Here is a 19,122-nt window from a genome sequence, read left to right on the forward strand (position 1 = left end):
GGTAGTCAATATGTCATCAGTGTGATACCCTTCTGAGGCTCTGCTGGAAATCTGTTCTTTTTAGTGGATGTGTGCTGTGCTCATGCTGTACCTGTGTTGGGGTGGGGGGGGGGGGGGGGAGCAGCACACTCCTTTGAATTACTCAAAATTCAGGACAGGGAGAAAAGCTCACCTAGAGCTTCCCAACTCTTACAATGAAGTGTATTAACTTGAAAAGGAAAAGAAGATATCCATTAACACCTGATCTGGTTTCTGCAGTTGATTTGGCGTCATGAAACAAACATATTTTGAGTATTGCTGTCGGTTTTACACTTGGAAACATTCAGTTCCTGATCCCAAAATCTCACAGGGGATTGCTCTGACCCAAACCTTTAAATGAGAGTCTTGGGGGGGGGGGGGGGGGGGGAAGAAGAGTTTAGCAAATGGGGGAAAAAGGCCACCAATGCTGCTTCTTTTACAATTAAATTTATTTGCAGCTGTATCACGGCTACCTTACACACATGGAGGGATTAAAAATATATCAGCAAATATACATCCAAATTAACAGGAAAATCATATAATCACAAAAAAGTTTAAAAAAAAAACAAAACTTGTTGCTCCAAAATAAAATAATCAACTATTTCTCTGCATTCTTATACAGGCCAGAGAAGCAAAAGAATATTTACATGTCAGTTCTTGATTGGTTGAATACACAGCTCTTATATACAGGGCAAGCGCTTTGATCCATTTTAAGTTAATTGATTTGGTTAGATTGTGCAGTTAGGCTACGGGGAGGAGGTCTGGAAGCCAAATGGAAATGGGTTCAGTGGCTGCAAGATGGGGCTGGACCCAGGGACTGACTGGCGGTTGCTGCTGGGAATACAGGTATGTAATGGCTGCCAATCTGGGGCAGTGCAACGGCAGAAAAGCCCAAGAGAGGATCTGCCCGAGTAACCGGCCAGTACGACTGCTGCTTTCAAAAGGGGCAGAAGCGGGGAAACACTTCTTAACTGCCTTCTAGAAAGAATCCGAGGTGAAAACGGTCTGAAATCGAGGGGGGGGGGGGGGGAGATAAGGTCCAGGTTTACAGCGAGAGGGAAGGACCCTAACCACCTTCCTCAGTCACTGGGATCCCTGATGGCTGCTGTGCAAAAGACTTATATCCTGTGGTCCTGCCCATCAAGCTAGGATAGGAAAGACGCTTTTTTTCTGCCTAATGGCAGCCATGATACCGCAGCCAAAGCTGTTCATTTAGTCTGCCAGGAACTTCGGACAGCCTCTGACTGGTGCAAAAAGTGGGGCCACTTCCAGTGCTAATGAGCTGTAGCTGCGGATGTTTTTTGGGGTTTTTTTTTGGGGGGGGGGGGAGGGGAGGCAAAGCTGCTAATATAAAAACAGTCTTCTCATCCTGCTGCTCATTCCGAAGAGTGGACTGAGATATCTCCCACTGGTATAAGCAAATTCAAACTTTTAAAACCCCGGTTACATTAGTGTCGAGGGCTGCTGGGCATTGATCTGGGGTTTTACAATTCCTCTTCCATTTTATCAGTCTCTGCTGCTTACTGATCAATTATATAAAGCATAACGGTTGCATCCACACAACCTCCTAAGTCTTACTTTTGGGACCGGGATCCCACTTGTGTCCGTTCACATTTATTTAAAACTAGAAAAAAATGCCCGTTTCTGAGCGCAATGAAATGGGCGCTGGCAAGGGGCCCCCTCCTTCCGAGCTACTTGCCTTGTTGGGGGTTGGCGTTCGCCTCGCGTTTTGGCCCTCCGAGTGTTATAGCTCCGCCCTCGACGTCATGACGTTTTGACGCGAGGGCGGTGCAGACCCTCCCTCCGAGCTATTTGCGTTGTTCGGGGTTCGTGTTCGCCTCGTGTTTCGGCCCTCCGAGTGTTATAGCTCCGCCCTCGACATTTTGACGCGAGGGCGGTGCAGACACTCCAGGGCACACCGGATATCTCGGGCGCCTCAACTTCTGTGGAGGCTTCAGAACGTTGGGGTTGCCTTTTATATAGAGAGAGAATTAGTGATTAATTTAATCATGGGCTCACAGCCTGTACCATTTCACTTGCTCACAGCTGCCACCCTGCCGTTGCACTGGACTATATTTCAGAAGTCTTGCGATATGAGTTTAAGAACCTTTTCTATCGTTGCTGCTTCTGGGACCTGCCTCCTACTCTCTCTGTTCCTGAGGGAGTCACATTAGCCACCGTAGCTCCAGGACTCAGTTAAAAACAAGGGTTTTTTTTTTTTTTTAATATGTCTTTTTCTCTGAATGCATGGGGACGATCTGATTCTATGTCCCAAGTCTACTCCAACACCAGCAGTAAAACATCACAGCTGACGGGGCTGATTCCAAAATACAGTCACAGCTCAGAGATTCCACTGTCAACAAGGGGCCAGAGGAAAGAAAGGACTTTTGATTTTAAGTTCTTACTGCTGTGTTTTTATCACAGCGTCCCGCACTACCTCGTGCCTGAGTGCAGCCAGTCTTTATCTGTTAGGACGCCCTGGTTTACGAACCCAAATTTCTTGCTGGTTCTCTCTCAGGACCTCCAAGTGAGGGGGAAGGTGGCTCCGGCATGCCAGAAAAATAACCGATTATTATGCATTCTCATTCTGGATTTAGAGATCAAGCCAGAGGCCTGGCTGTTTCTTTCTTGCATGTGGGTTATTTTATTTTATTTTTTGTTTGTTTTCTGGGGATTCTCTAAACAAACATCACCTTATTTAAAAACAGTGAACAGGATGGACTGGTAAACCTTTCACTGCCTCTAGAGGGCAGCAGCAGCATTAAGCCATCCTACAGAGCAAAATCCATTGCGGAGGGTTTAAGTTATATCTGAAATACCTTATTTCTTACACACCTTACTAAGAGGGGCTAGATCCTGCCCTCTTCCACATTCAGCCAGCGATCAATGCCCTAAAACATCCAGCTTCCTCTGTAAACAATAAATATTCAGCCACATAAAATCCCAAGTCCACCCCGTCTTTCTTCCTTCCTTTCCCAGAGTGGGGCGCAGGACAGGTAGGAGAAACTGAACTCATGATACGCTCTGATTCTTCTGTTTCATGCTGTAGGCAGGCAGTGGGTTTGGGGTAGTGGATGGAATTGGCTGTGATTTTGTCTGTTAATCACCAAGGGCTGGGTTCTGACGGGGGGGGGGGGGGGGGGTGTGCAGGGAAGCTGTGGTTCTGCCTCTCCTTTCTCACTGAAAGGTGGGTTGCAGCGAAGGCTACTGGGGGCTCCAGGGAGACTGTAGGGTGCTGTGCTTTTGAGGTTCTCTTGCTCCCACCTCACTGTAGGATGGTGGAGGAGGAATGGGATCAGAGGGCTTTGATTATCACATTGTCCTTATTTTTTTACTGGGACGCTGGCGCAGGTATGGAGTTCAGGAGAAGCTCTGGCCAAGAGACGACTGAGATTTTCTCATTCCTCCTTGAGAAACAGGTTCATGAGAAGCTCTGGAGGGGAACAGGATGCCGAGGTTCTCTTGCTCATTCCTTGCTGGAGGAGAGGTAGGCTCAGGGGAAGAACTGAAGGGGCGGGGGAGAGCGGCCTGTGATTCTGAGAGTCTCGTACGCCCTGAGGAATGGGCTCAGGAGATGCTCTAGCTAGGGCCTTGTTCCTCACTACGACGCAGTGCAGGATGTGTGGGCTCAGGAGATGCTCTGGATTTGAAAAGTGCTGAGTTTCCGCCTTGTTCCTCACTGCAGTGTGCCAAGAAGAAGGGTGCACTCAGAAGCCCCGGAGCGGTTGACTGACCCTCATGCATGCCCAGTAAACAGCGCGGCTCATCGCGGCGACGGCCACCAGGATGACCACTGCCCATGAAGCATAGATGCCACCATATCTGTTTGCATGTTTCCATGTGCCGACCTATAACAGAAGCAACATCAGCTTGTTACATGCAACCAAAAGCAGACTTAAGGTATCAGAACATGCAGTGACTGTCGCAGGATACGATGCGCATCACTAAGAAATGACACGACAAATACCAGTAGTCAAAGAACACAGAGGGAATACCTCTACGCCAGCAGGAAAAAGTAGAGGCTGAACAAAGGCGAATCCAACACTGGAGATGTTATGAAGAAATACTTTATCGATGCAGCTATAGAGGGACCCGACACGGCCCGTGTTGCGGCGAATCACACCGCCTACATCAGGGCTCAAATAAATAATTTGTCCTAAAGAACTTATATTCAACTCTGCGTATATCAAATCAAGGAGCTGTGATCCATTCGAAATGATCAAAGGACATGCGCAAATAAACCACCGCTTGCAAACTCTGGGGGTCTGCTCGAATGGATCACTGCTCCTCGATTTGATATACGCAGAGTTGAATATAAGTTCTTTTGGACAAATTATTTATTTGAGCCCTGATGTAGGCGGTGTGATTCGCCGCAACACGGGCCGTGTCGGGTCCCTCTTTAGCTGCATCGATAAAGTATTTCTTCATAACATCTCCAGTGTTGGATTCGCCTTTGTTCAGCCTCTACTTTTTCCTGTTATGGCAATAGCAGTAACATACCATGGGCAGGACATCACTCAAACACAACATGGCTCGGAGCATAGGGATGAGGCATTGAGTAACAACGTGAGCATCACATGCTTAACTGACTGACGGGTGCAATATAACCCACAGCCAGTCTCCTGTGGAGCCACTGTCGGCCCATTCTAGCCCTCACAACATTCCCACAACCATCACTGTGTTAAGAAAAACAATAACACTCTATCTATCCCACCTACAACACCCCCCCACACACACACACAGTGCTGCCTAATATCCAGCGCACAGCTAAATTACCCCAGAGCACATGATATCTGCTACTGCTGGAAGCACCGAGCTTCAGTCTAACTACAAAGCAGCCCTGGAGGACAGAACTCGCTCCCTCCTCCCCCACCCCTTTAATATTTATGGTGCTTGTTAACCAAAATGCAGCACCTTCTCCCATTAATGGTCACTGCAGTGGGAAACAGAGCATGTCCTGAATACCCTCCTGCTTGCTCTGGTTCTCTGTGCTGTAGAAAGGGGAAAGGGTGCAGACCAGCAGGGGTTAAGGGAAAAGACACTTGAATACTTACTGCCAGACCAGCCGCGGCAATTGCACAGAATAATCCTAATAAAAAGTAACAGAGGCACTTTGTCCGCGGATATCGCCGTCCAATAGAGGAACTGAAAGCCACAAGGAAAACAGCTAATCAGGAATTTTTCTCTTATGGGTCTGGTTCTGCTGTCTACAGGGCTCTTGCATCAAACTGGATGTCAGAGCTATAATCTACCATGGAAAAACACAGTACAGCTGTACCCTCCCCCACTCCGCCCCAGTCGAAGGAGCAAGAACCAGATCCAAGAATGGAACCCAAGTCTTCAACCGCTGCACCACTTCCAGCTCAAGCCAGAAGGGGAACCAACATCTAACTTCTGCAGCAGTCCCCAGTCTGAAGTGCAGGGGTTGGGATTGCAACCCATCGCTCCCAAACACTTCTCAGAAAGAGTTCCCCCCTCCCCCACATGCTAGGCTGCCAGGCCTCCCTCACAGAAGGAACAGCACCTAACACGAGAAAGATCCCCTCCACCATGCATGCCACAAAGTGTCACTTACACCTTCCTACAGTGAGGACAGCGGGCGAGGGTTCGGGCCGTGAACTCTGTCCACTATGCAGGCGTTGGAGAGGAAAGACATGAGAAATAAAGTGAAAAACACAGAGAGCTGAACACCTTTCCCATGACCACCCTCCCCCCCCCAAACTGGCAAAATGCAGGGTTTGGTCTGCAGACTTTTAATCTTTTAACTTCTAGAATTTTCAGGTTAGAAACACAACTGTCTAAGATGGTTTTGAAAACATCAAGGAAACTGATATGATTCTCCATGTTATTTTGGTGAAAACCCAAAAAGATACTGAGAGAATTACTGGTTCTTCTCACTCCTTTTATCAATATTTTCAACTTGGGAAATCATACCAAAAGCAAGTACTCTCTTAATGATATCAATCCCTATACAAACTTCAAAATACTAATATTTTGTATCACTATATGTCCATATAGGAAAAGAGCAGAAAGATATAGATGATTCTTTCTACCAAAATATTTAGCAACTAGTAGAAAAGGCCCGTTTCAGGCACAAATGAAATGGGCGCTAGCAAGGTTTTCCTCGGAGTGTGTATGTTTGAGAGAGTAGAGTGTGTGTGAGAGAGAGAGAGTGAATTTGCGAGTGTGTGCCTGGGGTCCCTCCCTCCCACCCAGTTCCAGTGTCCCCCCTCCCTCCGAGTTCCAGGGTAGTCCCCCCCCCCTTTTTTTTTTTATTTTTTAGTTTTTGTACAGGTGGTGCATTCCCCTCCCCTCCTCCGAATTCCAGACTCCAATCCCAGACCCCCCTCCCTCTGAATTCCAGACCCCTCCCTCCCACTCTCCGAGTTCCAGACCCCACCTCCCTGCCTCCCTCCCTCCGATTTGCAGAGCCCACCTCCCTGCCTCTGATTTACAGAGCCCCCCCCCCCCCTTGGAGTGCCTGACCCCTGGACCCCCCTGTTGCGACCCTCTCGAGCCCCCTTCCCGCCGCCAAACCACCACCGTCGTGTGCCTGTGCTGGCAGGGGACCCCAACCCCCACCAGCCGAAATCTCCTCGGCCGCGTGGTGTGGACGAATGATGTTATCAAGTTTGAATCAGTTTGTGCTCGTGCGTCTGATGCACGCACACAAACAGATTTCAACTTGATCACGTCCCCTGAGTTTTCGGCGTAATGCGTCCAGTGATGTCAGCTGGGGCTTCGGAGCCCAAAGTTACGGATACAGGCAGCCAGGCTCATAGAACCTTGGAGGTCAGTATTATTATTGTGAAGAATAAGGGGCTGTCCTATCCTGGGTAGGCCACTAGGTGGTGCTGTTCCCATAGGAATAGGGGGAAATGCTTATACTTAGGATGAGTCACTAGAGGGAGCCAGTAGGGGAAGGTCCAGTTGGAGGGCGCTAGGACCTGGGAGAGTCCTGGGTTGGAAACAGGTGAAGGTTGTTATGGGCTGGGTCCTGCCTGGAATTAGGGGGAAGAGCCTAAAGGGGTGTAGAAGCTAGTTTGGAAAGGAGGAGGAGAAGAAGAGAAAGGAACTGGAGAGCTGGCAGCTGAGGAAACAGGATTCCCTGAAGGTACTGGCTGGGCTCTAGAGAGACTGTTGTGTTAATCTGTTGTTTATAGAACTGTGTAAGAAGACCAAGGAACTAGCAGCCAGAGGCTGGAGGACAGAAGGCTGTTAGCACTGAGCCCAGGTGTCTATGGGTGTGAGGCTCAGTGGGAAGATCTGTGAAAGTGTTTTAAGTTTGTGATACTGTTTTAAGCTGGCAGAAGTGTGCCCCAGGGGGCTGGAATAAAGAGCTGATTGATAAATATGCTGTATTGGACTTGAGTAATTTGCACCTAATCTGCATATTCCCTGGAGCTCACCCTGAGTTGAAAAGGGGTTCAGGATACTGGGAAGAGACCGGCTGGAGTCCTGCTCCGGAGCCAGAGGCCAGTGAGCTCGTCTTCACATTATATAGGATGTTCCTTTAAATGCTCTATATAATTAAGCAGAATAAGGTACTCATCTAAAAGCTTGTCCAATAAAAAAAAGGTATCATCTTATTTTTCTTTTTTAAATCCTGAATGAAAAGTCATAGCTGCAGCTTCTTCTAAAAAGGGAAATGGGACTTGATATACCGCCTTTCTGAGGCTTTTGCAACTATGGTTTACATATATTCAGGTACTTATTTTGTACCTGGGGCAATGGAGGGTTAAGTGACTTGCCCAGAGTCACAAAGAGCTGCAGTGGGAATTGAACTCAGTTCCCTAGGATCAAAGTCCACTGCACTAACCACTAGAACTGACCATCTCTCAAGGGTCCCTATCCATGACTGCTGGGGTGGGGGCCTCTGCTAGAATGCAAGATTAAGTGATTAAAGACATCGATGAAGTTTTTAAGTTCCATTGGAAGCAGGGACTATTTAGAAGGCAGCAAGAGTTACTTACCCCTAGCTTCTATAGAGGTCACGCTAATTTGCACACCAAAATTTAGGCGTGCAGTGGAGATGGATGCGCAAAGTAACTGATGAACCATTAACAAGGAATAATCCATACACATTCGGAGTTATGCACACATCTCAGTCGTGCTATTCTATAACATGTGCCTATGTTTTATTAGGTGTGGCCATGGGCGGGGCATGCAGTGTTATAGAATAGCGCCATTTCTGCACCCGTTAGGCACTGGGATTATGATTGGTTTTCATCAGGTGTAAATCTGGCACAGAGTTAGGTGTGAAATTGGCTCTAAGCGACCTTTACAGAATTTGCGCTTAGCGCAGACCTTAACGGTGCACAAATGTGGCTGCCATTTAGTGAATCTGGCCCTTTGTGACTTGTCCCTCTAGGGTTCCTATCCATGCTTTCTGGATGGCCCCCGCTACAATGCAAGAGTACTTGACTAAAGACCTTGCTTAACGTTTCAAATTCCATTGAAGGCAGCAAAGAGACATTTAGTGACCTGTCCAAGCACATACCAGGAAGGTGTTTGTGCAGTGTCCACAGATGACTCTGACTCCATATGGCTGTGGCTCGGTTCTCTGCGGGCTGGCTTGCACGGGCCCCAGATTAATGATTCGTTTACTGTGGGAGAGAGAAAGGTAATGATTAGAATCCCACGTACTGTGCATGACTCTACTGTCTGCTTCCACAGCCCCTACACCCCTTTGCTAATCATCTGACCACGGTGGATGTAGTCAGCTCCCAGTCACTCACCAGTAAGGCCGTGGGCAGGCTATCCTTTGAGATGTCACTTTACAGATCAGCAGGCAGTTGCATGGACAGCGCACATATTTTTTACCTGGGGGAGCGTTCTTGATAGGCTGCAGGGGAGAGAAAAGTGAGGTATCAACAGAAGCTAAACGCCATTTCCCTGCACCTTATAATCCAGGATTGCTGTGCCCCCTAACCCAATTTGGGGGTTCCTGGGTTAAACTACTTAGGAAATCACATTGACAGGCAAGAAAGACTAAGGAGGCTAGGGCTTTTCAGCTTGGAGAAGAGACGGCTGAGGGGAGACATGATAGAGGTATATAAAATAATGAGTGGAACAGGTGGATGTGAAGCGTCTGTTCAAGCTTTCCAAAAATACTAGGATGAAACTACAGTGTAGTACATCTAAAACAAATAGGAAAAAATATTTCTTCACCCAACGCGTAATTAAACTCTGGAATTCGTTGCCAGAGAACGTGGTGAAGGCGGTTAGCTTGGCAGAGTTTCAAAAGGGGTTGGACGGTTTCCTAAAGGACAAGTCCATAGACCGCTACTAAATGGACTTGGGAAAAATCCACAATTTCGGGAATAACTTGTATAAAATGTTTGTACGTTTGGGAAGCTGGCCAGGTGCCTTTGACCTGGATTGGCCGCTGTCGGGGCCAGGATGCTGGGCTCGATGGGCCTTTGGTCTTTTCCCAGTATGGCATTACTTATGTACAGGGCTTAACTAGGGGGTTCTCCCAACTAGGGCAGGGAGCCCTAGGATAATCCCTATACACAGAAGGGAAAAGGGAGTATGAAACCCAAGGCCCATGCTCAGCTTTGGATCATGATCATGGAATAATGAGTCAGATACCACACTTAAAGAGCAGGGGCAGAGGCTGGGGAAAACGCGTACTTGATGAAAGCAAGGCGAGGGATTAACTGTGCTGTTTCTCTCAGTAGAGGAGATGCCACACAACTCCTGGGTGACCTCTCTCAAATTACAGCCGGAGGGGTGCCCCTATATGTGACATCTCTGTCACAAGGGTTAATGGGGCACCTCTGCATGATGTCTCCATGATGGCAGTTGAAGGGAGTCCCTGCATGTGATGTCCATGTTTTAGAGGGCTGCTCACTGTGGCCTCGTTGCACACTCCACACTTCACCACGTGCTGGTGCATCTTCCCCTCCACGTTGATGAGAGACTGGCAGACACGGCATGTAATCATTGGGGTGCTGCCACTGTCTGGACTGGCCATGGGCGAGTAGAGAGGCGGGTCCTCTCCTGGCAGCACTGAAGGCGGGCCATCTGGGAACAGAGGGAACCCTGATAAAAAAAAAAAAGACAGAGTGGCCCTTTTATGCCACAAGGTGGAAGCCAGATAGATGTAAAGTCACACAATTGAAAAACAGGCTGCTTCCCTAACAGAACCCTTCCGCTGTTACCAAAACAATACATTTGATTTCCCCCAATTTACACCCCATGTCCGTCTTTTTTTTTTTTTTTTTTCTAGCATTGCTTCCCCCTTCCTGCCCACCAAACAAAAAAAAGCAGCATGTAAGCTCTTTTGAGCAGGGACTGTCTCTTTGTATCAGGTGTTCTGCGCTGCATGCGTCTGGTAGCGCTATACAAATGCTAATAATAATTTCCTAATCACCTTAGCCCAATGGTTCTGAGGCAGTGCTGCATGCAAATTTTCCTCATGCTTATTTATTGTGGCTGTTCTGAAAACCTGACTGGCTGGGTGTATCCAGAAGAGTGGGTTAAGAAGCCTCGCCTTATCCCCAAGTCCATGCTCCTCCCTGCAGCTTCTTGACCCCCTCCCCACTCCCAGATCCACCTTTCCATCATCCACTCCCCAAATTCACTTTACCTTCATTCATTGCCTCTCCCAAAAGAAAATTCTGATTACTGGGGATGGAAGCAGGGCCCTAAAAATGGCCCATTTGTAAACTATAATGTAAAGCAATACCTTACAACGTAATTATTATGTATTGAAACATTATCACTTTACGTGTAATAACAAAACATATGTGATAAAAAAGATATTGTGCTAAATATCATCGTTGCATGCCACGCCTCCGCCCTCACGCCCTGATTGGTCGCCTCGCCTGCTCCCATTGTCACCAGCTGCCCTTGGATTGGCTGTGGCAGTCGGGGTTCGAGGCCCGCCCCCTTATTAGCATAGGCTCGACAGCTAAGAGGGCGTCCACCTTATGAATAATGCGCGTTGCTGACGTCACGGCGCCACTCACCCTGCCCTGGGATCGCGGTTCCCAGCCCCACGGGAGCGCCAGAGGAAGGCAGGGGCGGTGGCGGCAGCAGGCCGGAGCCTGACGTGTTCGGTGCCGCCGCGTCACAGCCGCAGCCGCCGCCCCCGGCGAGATCCGACAGCAGCGGCGAGCGCTCTCCGTTCGCCATGGCCGCCGCCGCCGTCGGCCCTGTTTCTAGCTCACTGCGCCTGCGGTTTGTCCCCCTCGCCCCGCCCCCTCTGATGAAATCAACGGTGATTGGTGAAAAAGCCGGTCGCCCTGTTCATGTGACACGGAACTGGGTCGAGGCGTGGTACCCCGGCACCTGCCGGAAAAGCCGTACGTTGTGATTGGCTAGGAGGAGACGTGATTCTGATTGGCTAGTGGAGGAGGGCGGGGCATATCTTCACCTGATGGGGAAGTAAAGTGTCTGTTGCAAAATAATAATAATAAAAAAGAAATACTTTTATCAGGTGACAGGGTAGGGAGGAATATGCTTTTTTTTGTTGTTGTTGTTGTTTGTAATAAATTGTATTGAATTTTGCAGATACTTTTTGTTATTTTTTTGTCTTGGTTGTATATTGGGACTTGTAATCTAAAAGCCAGCTTGGACCATTAAGCAAGAAAAGGCAGTTGCCCAGGGCAGTAGCTTCTGAGAAGTAGCAAAGCAAGTCAGACCAATAGATCCTGACAGCCACACAAATTCAAAGAACCATCAATGAATACTGGAATGAAGGCTGGAAAATTTTCAAATGGGACATTTAGGGGGTCTTTTACTAAACCTTAGCTCGAAAAGACCCCCTTAACTGGGTAAACAACTTTCGGAAATTGCTGTCATTATTTAGTACATAAGTAATGCCACACTGGGAAAAAGACCAAGGGTCCATCGAGCCCAGCATCCTGTCCACGACCCCTGTTCCACTCCACTCATTATTTTATATACCTCTATCATATCTCCCCTCAGCCATCTCTTCTCCAAGCTGAAATGCCCTAGCCTCCTTAGTCTTTCTTCATAGGGAAGTCGTCCCGTCCCCGCTATCATTTTAGTCGCCCTTCGCTGCACCTTTTATTTATTTATTGCATTTGTATCCCACATTTTCCCACCTCTTTACAGGCGCAATGTGGCATACAAAACATCATGGATACTGGAAATAAGAAGAGAATATACATTTTCCAATTCTACTATATCTTTCTTGAGATGCGGTGTGTATGTGATACATATATATATATATATATATATATATATAGCATGATGTCTTGGAGGGGCTGCTTTGGGGCTGACAGTTGGGAGGGGAGTAAGGCTGAAGGTTCAGTGGTTCACCTAGGGTGCTCAATATCCATGTTACGTAAATGCCCAGTAGAGCTTCATCCAGTCTGGGTAAAAGCAGACACAAAACTCCTTTCGTATCCCAATACCAACCCCCCCCCCCCCCCCCCCCCCAATGTCTCCTAGATCTTAGTTTATCTTATTTAGTTCATGTTCAGTGTTGCCAGGTAGTCATGAAAATACAAGCACATTTTGCATACAAAACAAGCAATATCAGTTCAAAAACAAGCACAGAAATATGCCCAATGTTTTTTAAATATGCTGTGAAGTTTAATCATACACTAAAACACTCTTTTCAACATATGTAGAAACATAAGTCAAGTACATCAATTGCACGTTCTCAGCCAAAGCCAGTCTGAATTATGTCAATCAAAACTTTAGTGCATAAAGTATGTATACTTTATGAACCATGTTCATAAATTAAGACACCACCCAAACCCCTTCCCAAAGCATGCCAACTCTACAAGTGCTCACCTACATGCATTGCACATACTTTTAAGCTTGACCCAATTTTATAAAAAGCATTTTACACTCAAAAAAGGTTTGTAAAATTACCTTCAGTTTATATGTGGTTGCTCAGCAACATTCCTAAACAGAAGGTGTCGCTGTATGCATGTTTGATTTGAGAACATCTAAGTTAAACATTATACATTTACCAGATAACTAAATGCTGACCTGGTTACAGGAGATTGGCTGCCAGCTCAAAGCCCTCCACTAACAGCTTATTCTCAAAGCCCCCTGAATCCTCCCCGAGCTCAGTGTCTCCCTCAACTTGCCCAGCAAGAAAATATGGGGCCTGTCCCCTTCAGCTTATCTGTCTCTTATCAGTCCATCAACTGCCCAGCCAAGAGAAATGGTTGGAGAAAGGGGAAGGGGGCAAGTATCTCCTGCAAATAAATAGGTTAGCATGGCAACCAGTTGCTCACTGCATTCACCGTCATTGCTACTGCAGTCGCCCCCACTGCCTCTACACTCCAGTGACAATGGTTAAGGGAGGTGTAAGGCAGGTCGCAGCAATAACAGCCACAGCAATGGCTGGACTGCACTGTACCAGGTGAATTTCGACATAAGGACGCGGATCACCAATCATGCAGCATATCTGGAACATCTCCTCCTCATGTTGCTGCTAAATGCTACCTCCCATCTGTGTGATTGGATGAGTGGTGTGACCCATATAGAACGCCATCATGGTGGGTGGGCCCATCAGAACTGTATCAGATTCAAATCACTGCCTGCGGTGGATTGCGGCATTGGGAAATTTAACGTGTTTTATAGGGCTGTCAACAAGCTGAAACTGTATCACTGGTGTGAGGGGAAATCAAGCTTCAGAGTAGAGAGTTGCATGGGGACAGAATTCTAACCCGTCCCGTTGGAATCCAGCCTGTTCCCTCTGGAATCTTACCTGTCCCCACCCATATCCGCATGAATTTAATCCATCCCCACCCATCCCTGCAAGAATTTAATAATACTACAATGGCGTACCGAGGGCGGGATGGTGGGGGCCGTCCATCCCTGGGGGCCTCTGATGTTACTTCCTGTTCTGGGGCAGAGGGAGCAAGAAACCAGTGGACCCGACAACTACACAGCTGCTTCCAGCACCCCAGGAGGTAAGATCAATGCAGGAGGGGGAGTTTGGAGATGATACGCTTGGGGGTGGGGATGACGCTGCACCGGGAGGATGACAACACTGCACTGGAGGGGGACGACGACACTGCATCCGTGGGGGTGCGCAGTGGTGATCCACCCCGGGTGGCAGCCGACCAAGGAACACCACTGAGTGCCTAATAAAAATTCTGGTCAACTCTCTGAGTCTCTGGGTTCAAACCGCAGCACAGCAGGCAAGGAAGGAATGGAAGTTGGAACTTTGAACACTCTGGTGCGTACATGTAAGACTCATCTCTGCTCGGGAGCAGAGAGGGACAATGGTAGACTTTCCACATCTGCACTGTTGAAGTAGGGAGAAGGAGGCGGAACTCAAAGAACTGGGTATTTGGTAGGTGAGAGGCTGGTGCAGGTGCAGTTTACACTTCCATGGGAACCCCACAAGAATTGCTTCCATCCCTGCGGGAACCCCACAGCCCCAGAGAAGATTCCTGTGGGATTCCCACAGACTCCATGAGATTCCCACGAACACTGTTCTCATGCAGGTCTTTACTTGAGAGTCTGCAATGGGGAAAGGTGGGGGAGAGATAGTATAGCTGTGGAGAGGAGGAGAAAGAATGAGAGTTTATCTTGTTGGGCAGACTGGATGGACCGTGCAGGTCTCTTTCTGCCGTCATCTACTATGTTACTATGAGAGGTAGGGGTGTGTGCCTTGGGAAAAGGAAGAATGAGAGGTGGGTGTATTGCATGTGGAAGAAGACTTTGGGAGCAGAATTCGGGGTCTTGCTAGCAGTTAGATGGAGAGAGAACTGAAGTTGGAGTGAGAGATAGAACTGGGGAGGCTGGAGCCTGAGGAGGGAAAGGGCAGGAAGGGATTTCAGGCCTTATGATTGGGGAATTCTGTGCAAAATCCCTACTTATACCTTATTGGTGTGCATTGCATCACAAAAAAAGGGGGTGGGGGAGTTACTGACATTGGCTACCAATAAGACTTGTTATTTTGCTATTAACTCCAGGTATAAGTACTATCCTTTCCCCATTGTGACATTCCACTGTTTATACGCTCTAAATGTTGTTTTTTGACTTGACTTTGTCTTCCCATAACTCCTTATAATGTAACCCATAATCGTACAGTAACACATTGTATTTCCATCATTCACAATGTATTGTAAGCCACACTGAGCCCGCAAATAGGTGGGAAAATGTGGGATACAAATGCAATAAATAATAAAATAATAATAATAGGTCTCATTGCATAAAATGGAACCAGTACTAAAATAGCACATCTCAGAGATACACCCCTCAGTCTGGTACAGACCTAGACAGAGAGGAAGAGATACAGAGATGCAGACACAGATAAAGACAGGGAGGGAAAGTTGCACAAGGATATAATAGGAGACAGACACTCAGGACTATTTCTTCTACTGCTTGAAGCTCCCTCCTCACTGTGCACCTTTGAAACGTGCTTCTCAGCACTCAGGGCTGACTTTCTCTGAGGGAAGTGAGCCAGTTAAGTCACCACAAGCAAGAAGGTGTGCTCAGATTTCTTCTTTCTGATCGAGGCACCTGGCTTTTCTTGCTCTGTGTAGTTTTGGGATCATGCCAGGTACGTGTGACCTGGCTGGAACAAGATGCTGAGCTTGAAGAACCTTGGGTTTGAGCTAGTTTAATAATTCTTTTGTGTTCTACATGATCAGGATCAGTGCACTGGTGAGAGTGAGAGAAGGGCCTGAAAGAACGTGCGAGAGCTTTCACACGGAAGCGATAACACTCCTAATGAGTGAGTCTTGACCTTTCTGTCACTGCAGTTTATGATTTTAGCCGCTGCTCCGTGAGCGTTACCCCAGTTTTTCTTCAGTGCCCAATGTGGTCATACCGCTGCAGCTGTGGACTGAATTACTGCCCTGTGCAGGTGACCCAGTGCTTCATCACCAGTCTCTTGTTTCCAGGAATCCTCTATATGTAGCCCGTACTTTTTCAGTCAATTAAATGAAGCCAAGCTTTTGAGATAGTCTCGTGGCAACAACTATCGGCTGGGCTCTAGAAGGATGCTCCCCGTTAGGAAGCCCACCCACGGAACAATATAAGGATATCGTGTCTCTGGTAACATCCAAAACTAGACAAAATAAACCAGGACCTTAGCCACTTAGGAAGCAGCATTGTGCCTCCATGGTACCCGGTCAAAATGGCCCCCAACAAAATAGTCCCGACAGAAAAAGCTCCTGACATAAGAGCCCCTGACAAAACAGCCACTGTCAAAACGGCCTGCCCACAATACAGCCCTTGACAAATTCTCCCCCGACAAAACGGCCTGGTCAGGCTGCCCAGAACATGTCACTGCATTTTTATTCCTATTAATCTTACCTTGCCAAACAGCGTAAGGTTGGTAAGACTATGAAAATGATGACAATATTGGGGTTTTTTTTCTTAAATTTGCATGTGGATGAACAGCAGAGCAGATCATGAATACCAGTTCATAGCTATAGAATTTTGTTTATTTATATCTGCTTTATACAATGCATTGATGGTAGGAGCCTTTATCAGTGAAGATTTCACTTTTAGTTTATCGTCTTTTTTTGTGATGTGTTATTTTTTTCTAGGGGGCTATTTTGTCTAGGGGCTATTTTTGAAAAGTATTAATCCGCAAACAAACCTTTTCCGGAGATGGGAAGGCGGTAGAACGAGAGGGCATGAAATGAGATTGAAGGGGGGCAGACTCAGGAAAGATGTCAGGAAGTATTTTTTCACGGAGAGAGTGGTGGATGCTTGGAATGCCCTCCCGCGGGAGGTGGTGGAGATGAAAATGGTAACGGAATTCAAAAATGCGTGGGATAAACATAAAGGAATTCTGTTCAGAAGGAAGGGATCCTCAGAAGCTTAGCCTAGAATGGGTGGTAGAGCTGGTGGTTGGGAGGCGGGGCTAGTGCTGGGCAGACTTGTACGGTCTGTGCCAGAGCTGGTGGTGGGAGGCGGGACTGGTAGTTGGGAGGCAGGGATAGTGCTGGGCAGACTTATACGGTCTGTGCCAGAGCTGGTGGTTGTGAGCGGGGCTGGTGGTTGGGAGGCGGGGATAGGGCTGGCCAGACTTATACGGTCTGTGCCCTGAAGAGGACAGTACAAATAAAAAAGTAGCACATAGGAATTTATCTTCTTGGGCAGACTGGATGGACCGTGCAGGTCTTTTTCTGCCGTCATCTACTATGTTACTATGTATGTTGTTAGGGGTTGATTTGTCAAGGGCTATTTTGTTACAAGGTTGTTTTGTCGGGGCTATTTTGTAAAGGCTATTATGTCGGAGTGCCAAAATTGAGCCCTTTTCCTAAAGTCTGAAGGTTCAGCACTGGCTGTGTAACAGCTCCGCCTCTCCTGGTTATTTTCAGTTGCCCTGTTTATCTATTTTTCTATTCTCGCCTTGTTTCTCTGTTGTCTGAAATGTCCTTTCTGAGAAGATAACTTCCAGAGTTCAGATTCTCTGGAGCGTTTGGAAGCCTCTGAAGCAGTGCTGTACACACCTTGGTTTTAACATCAAATACCCAGTCCACGTAAAGCACCTTTGAATTATATCCAATTTCTACCAGGTCACTTCTCTGTTCAGCATTGTGTGTTTTTAAGGAGTTACATCTGAAGAAACTATATATAATATAATGAGTGGAGTGGAACAGGTGGATGTGAAGCGTCTGTACACGCTTTCCAAAAATAGTAGGACTAGGGGGCATGCGATGAAACTACAGTGTAGTAAATTTAAAACAAATCGGAGAAACGTTTTCTTCACCCAACGTGTAATTAAACTCTGGAATTCGTTGCCGGAGAACGTGGTGAAGCTTGGCAGAGTTTAAAAAGGGGTTAGACGGTTTCCTAAAGGACAAGTCCATAAACCATACTAAATGGACTTGTGAAAAATTCCAGGAATAACATGTATAGAATGTTTGTACGTTTGGGAAGCTCGCCAGGTGCCCTTGGCCTGGATTGGCCGCTGTCGTGGACAGGATGCTGGGCTCGATGGACCCTTGGTCTTTTCCCTCTGTGGCATTACTTATGTACCTATTTGGTATTATGGATAGGGGAAAACTGACTTCACTCTGTCAAATCTCTCCATACTTTCCAGGAGAGGTCTCTCTATTGGGTTTTCTCTCAGGGCTATATTTTATTTATGTATTTTATTAAAAGAATTTATAACCCACAATAATCTGCCATTCTCGGTGGTTTACAGTAAAATATAGACAATCACATTATTATCAACACATAAAAACATTACATAAAAATACTAAAGAAAATATAAATCAGTAATCACAAAACACAGTTATAAAATATCACCAGCACTTTATCATGCCTTTGGACAGAACAGGAGTGGGATCAGTTACCCTTCCTCTGAACAGTGATATTAGATGTGCTCAGTTTCCTGTACCTACATCTTAAACTTGTTGAACTCTGAGCTTAACAATCAATCACTTATGCTCCCAAGCCTAGGTGCCCCCCCAGCAATGAATGTCTGCTTTACTGGACTAACCTGTGGAAAGCGCTGGTGCTAGAGTTGCCAGTGACCTCATGACATAATGATGAGGCTAATTTATTCCTTATTTTTCTCTGTCTTATGCCTGAATTTGCTGGTTTGGTTTTCTCAAGGGAAGTCAATGATCGGTGGAAGGACAACTCAAGCCCCAACGTTCCTGCTTCCTAAGCCTAAAGGTCAGCTTCAAACTGGACTTCCTTGGCCATTTCAAGCCTTACATTAATGGGCGACGCCGGTAATTGGAGAGTAAAACCAATGCTGGGCAGACTTCTACGCTCTGCGCCCCGATCGGGGCTGAATAGATATGGATGGGCTGGAGTGTAAATTTTAAGGGGCTTCGACGTTAGCTTCAGAACATTTAGTACAGGAACAGTGCTGGGCGGACTTTTACGGTCTGTGCCCTGAGAAAGGCAAGGACAAATCAAACTCGGGTATACATATAAAGTATCACATACCATGTAAAATGAGATTATCTTGTTGGGCAGACTGGAGAATTCCTTTATTAAATGAAAGCGGAAAATCAAATTTCAATACATTACACTGTGCAGTTATAAAGCCAGCCCCTCTATACTTTTATACAAAAATGCAAATTTACACAAAAAACCATCCCCCCCAACCCCCCCCCAAACATTCAACTCAACTTCAAGCGTACATGCTTCCACCCAAACCCCAAAGGTCTTTACCCCCCACCT

The 19,122-nt window shown here is 47.0% G+C and overlaps 1 protein-coding gene and 1 long non-coding RNA gene across 2 annotated transcripts; one reads left to right on the forward strand and one right to left on the reverse strand.

The window, feature by feature from the left end:
• The first annotated feature begins 1,744 nt into the window (after positions 1-1,744).
• LOC115457763 lies at positions 1,745-16,796 on the forward strand. The gene is made up of 3 exons (XR_003939995.1): positions 1,745-2,974; positions 7,784-7,790; positions 16,784-16,796. It is a non-coding gene; the product is annotated as an uncharacterized LOC115457763 (long non-coding RNA).
• PIP4P1 (phosphatidylinositol-4,5-bisphosphate 4-phosphatase 1) lies at positions 3,116-11,263 on the reverse strand. Its single transcript, XM_030187340.1, has 7 exons — positions 10,995-11,263; positions 9,875-10,065; positions 8,757-8,863; positions 8,519-8,624; positions 5,594-5,646; positions 5,073-5,163; positions 3,116-3,866 (listed from the first exon to the last, which is right to left on the reverse strand). Exons 1-7 carry the CDS (start codon positions 11,158-11,160, stop codon positions 3,726-3,728), a joined length of 855 nt encoding a protein of 284 aa, XP_030043200.1. The 5' UTR covers positions 11,161-11,263; the 3' UTR covers positions 3,116-3,725.
• Positions 16,797-19,122: the final 2,326 nt, after the last annotated feature.

The sequence above is a fragment of the Microcaecilia unicolor genome, chromosome 14 (assembly GCF_901765095.1).
Source record: "Microcaecilia unicolor chromosome 14, aMicUni1.1, whole genome shotgun sequence".
In the NCBI taxonomy this organism is placed as follows: domain Eukaryota; kingdom Metazoa; phylum Chordata; class Amphibia; order Gymnophiona; family Siphonopidae; genus Microcaecilia; species Microcaecilia unicolor.

Coding starts and splice junctions, on each gene's coding strand:
- PIP4P1 (XM_030187340.1), bottom strand. CDS start 11,160: ATGGCGAACGGAGAGCGCTCGCCGCTGCTGTCGGATCTCGCCGGGGGC. Junction 8,625..8,756: donor GCCTGCCCACGGCCTTACTG/GTGAGTGACTGG, acceptor TCTCTCCCACAG/TAAACGAATCATTAATCTGG. Junction 3,867..5,072: donor TTGCCGCGGCTGGTCTGGCA/GTAAGTATTCAA, acceptor CTTCTGTTATAG/GTCGGCACATGGAAACATGC.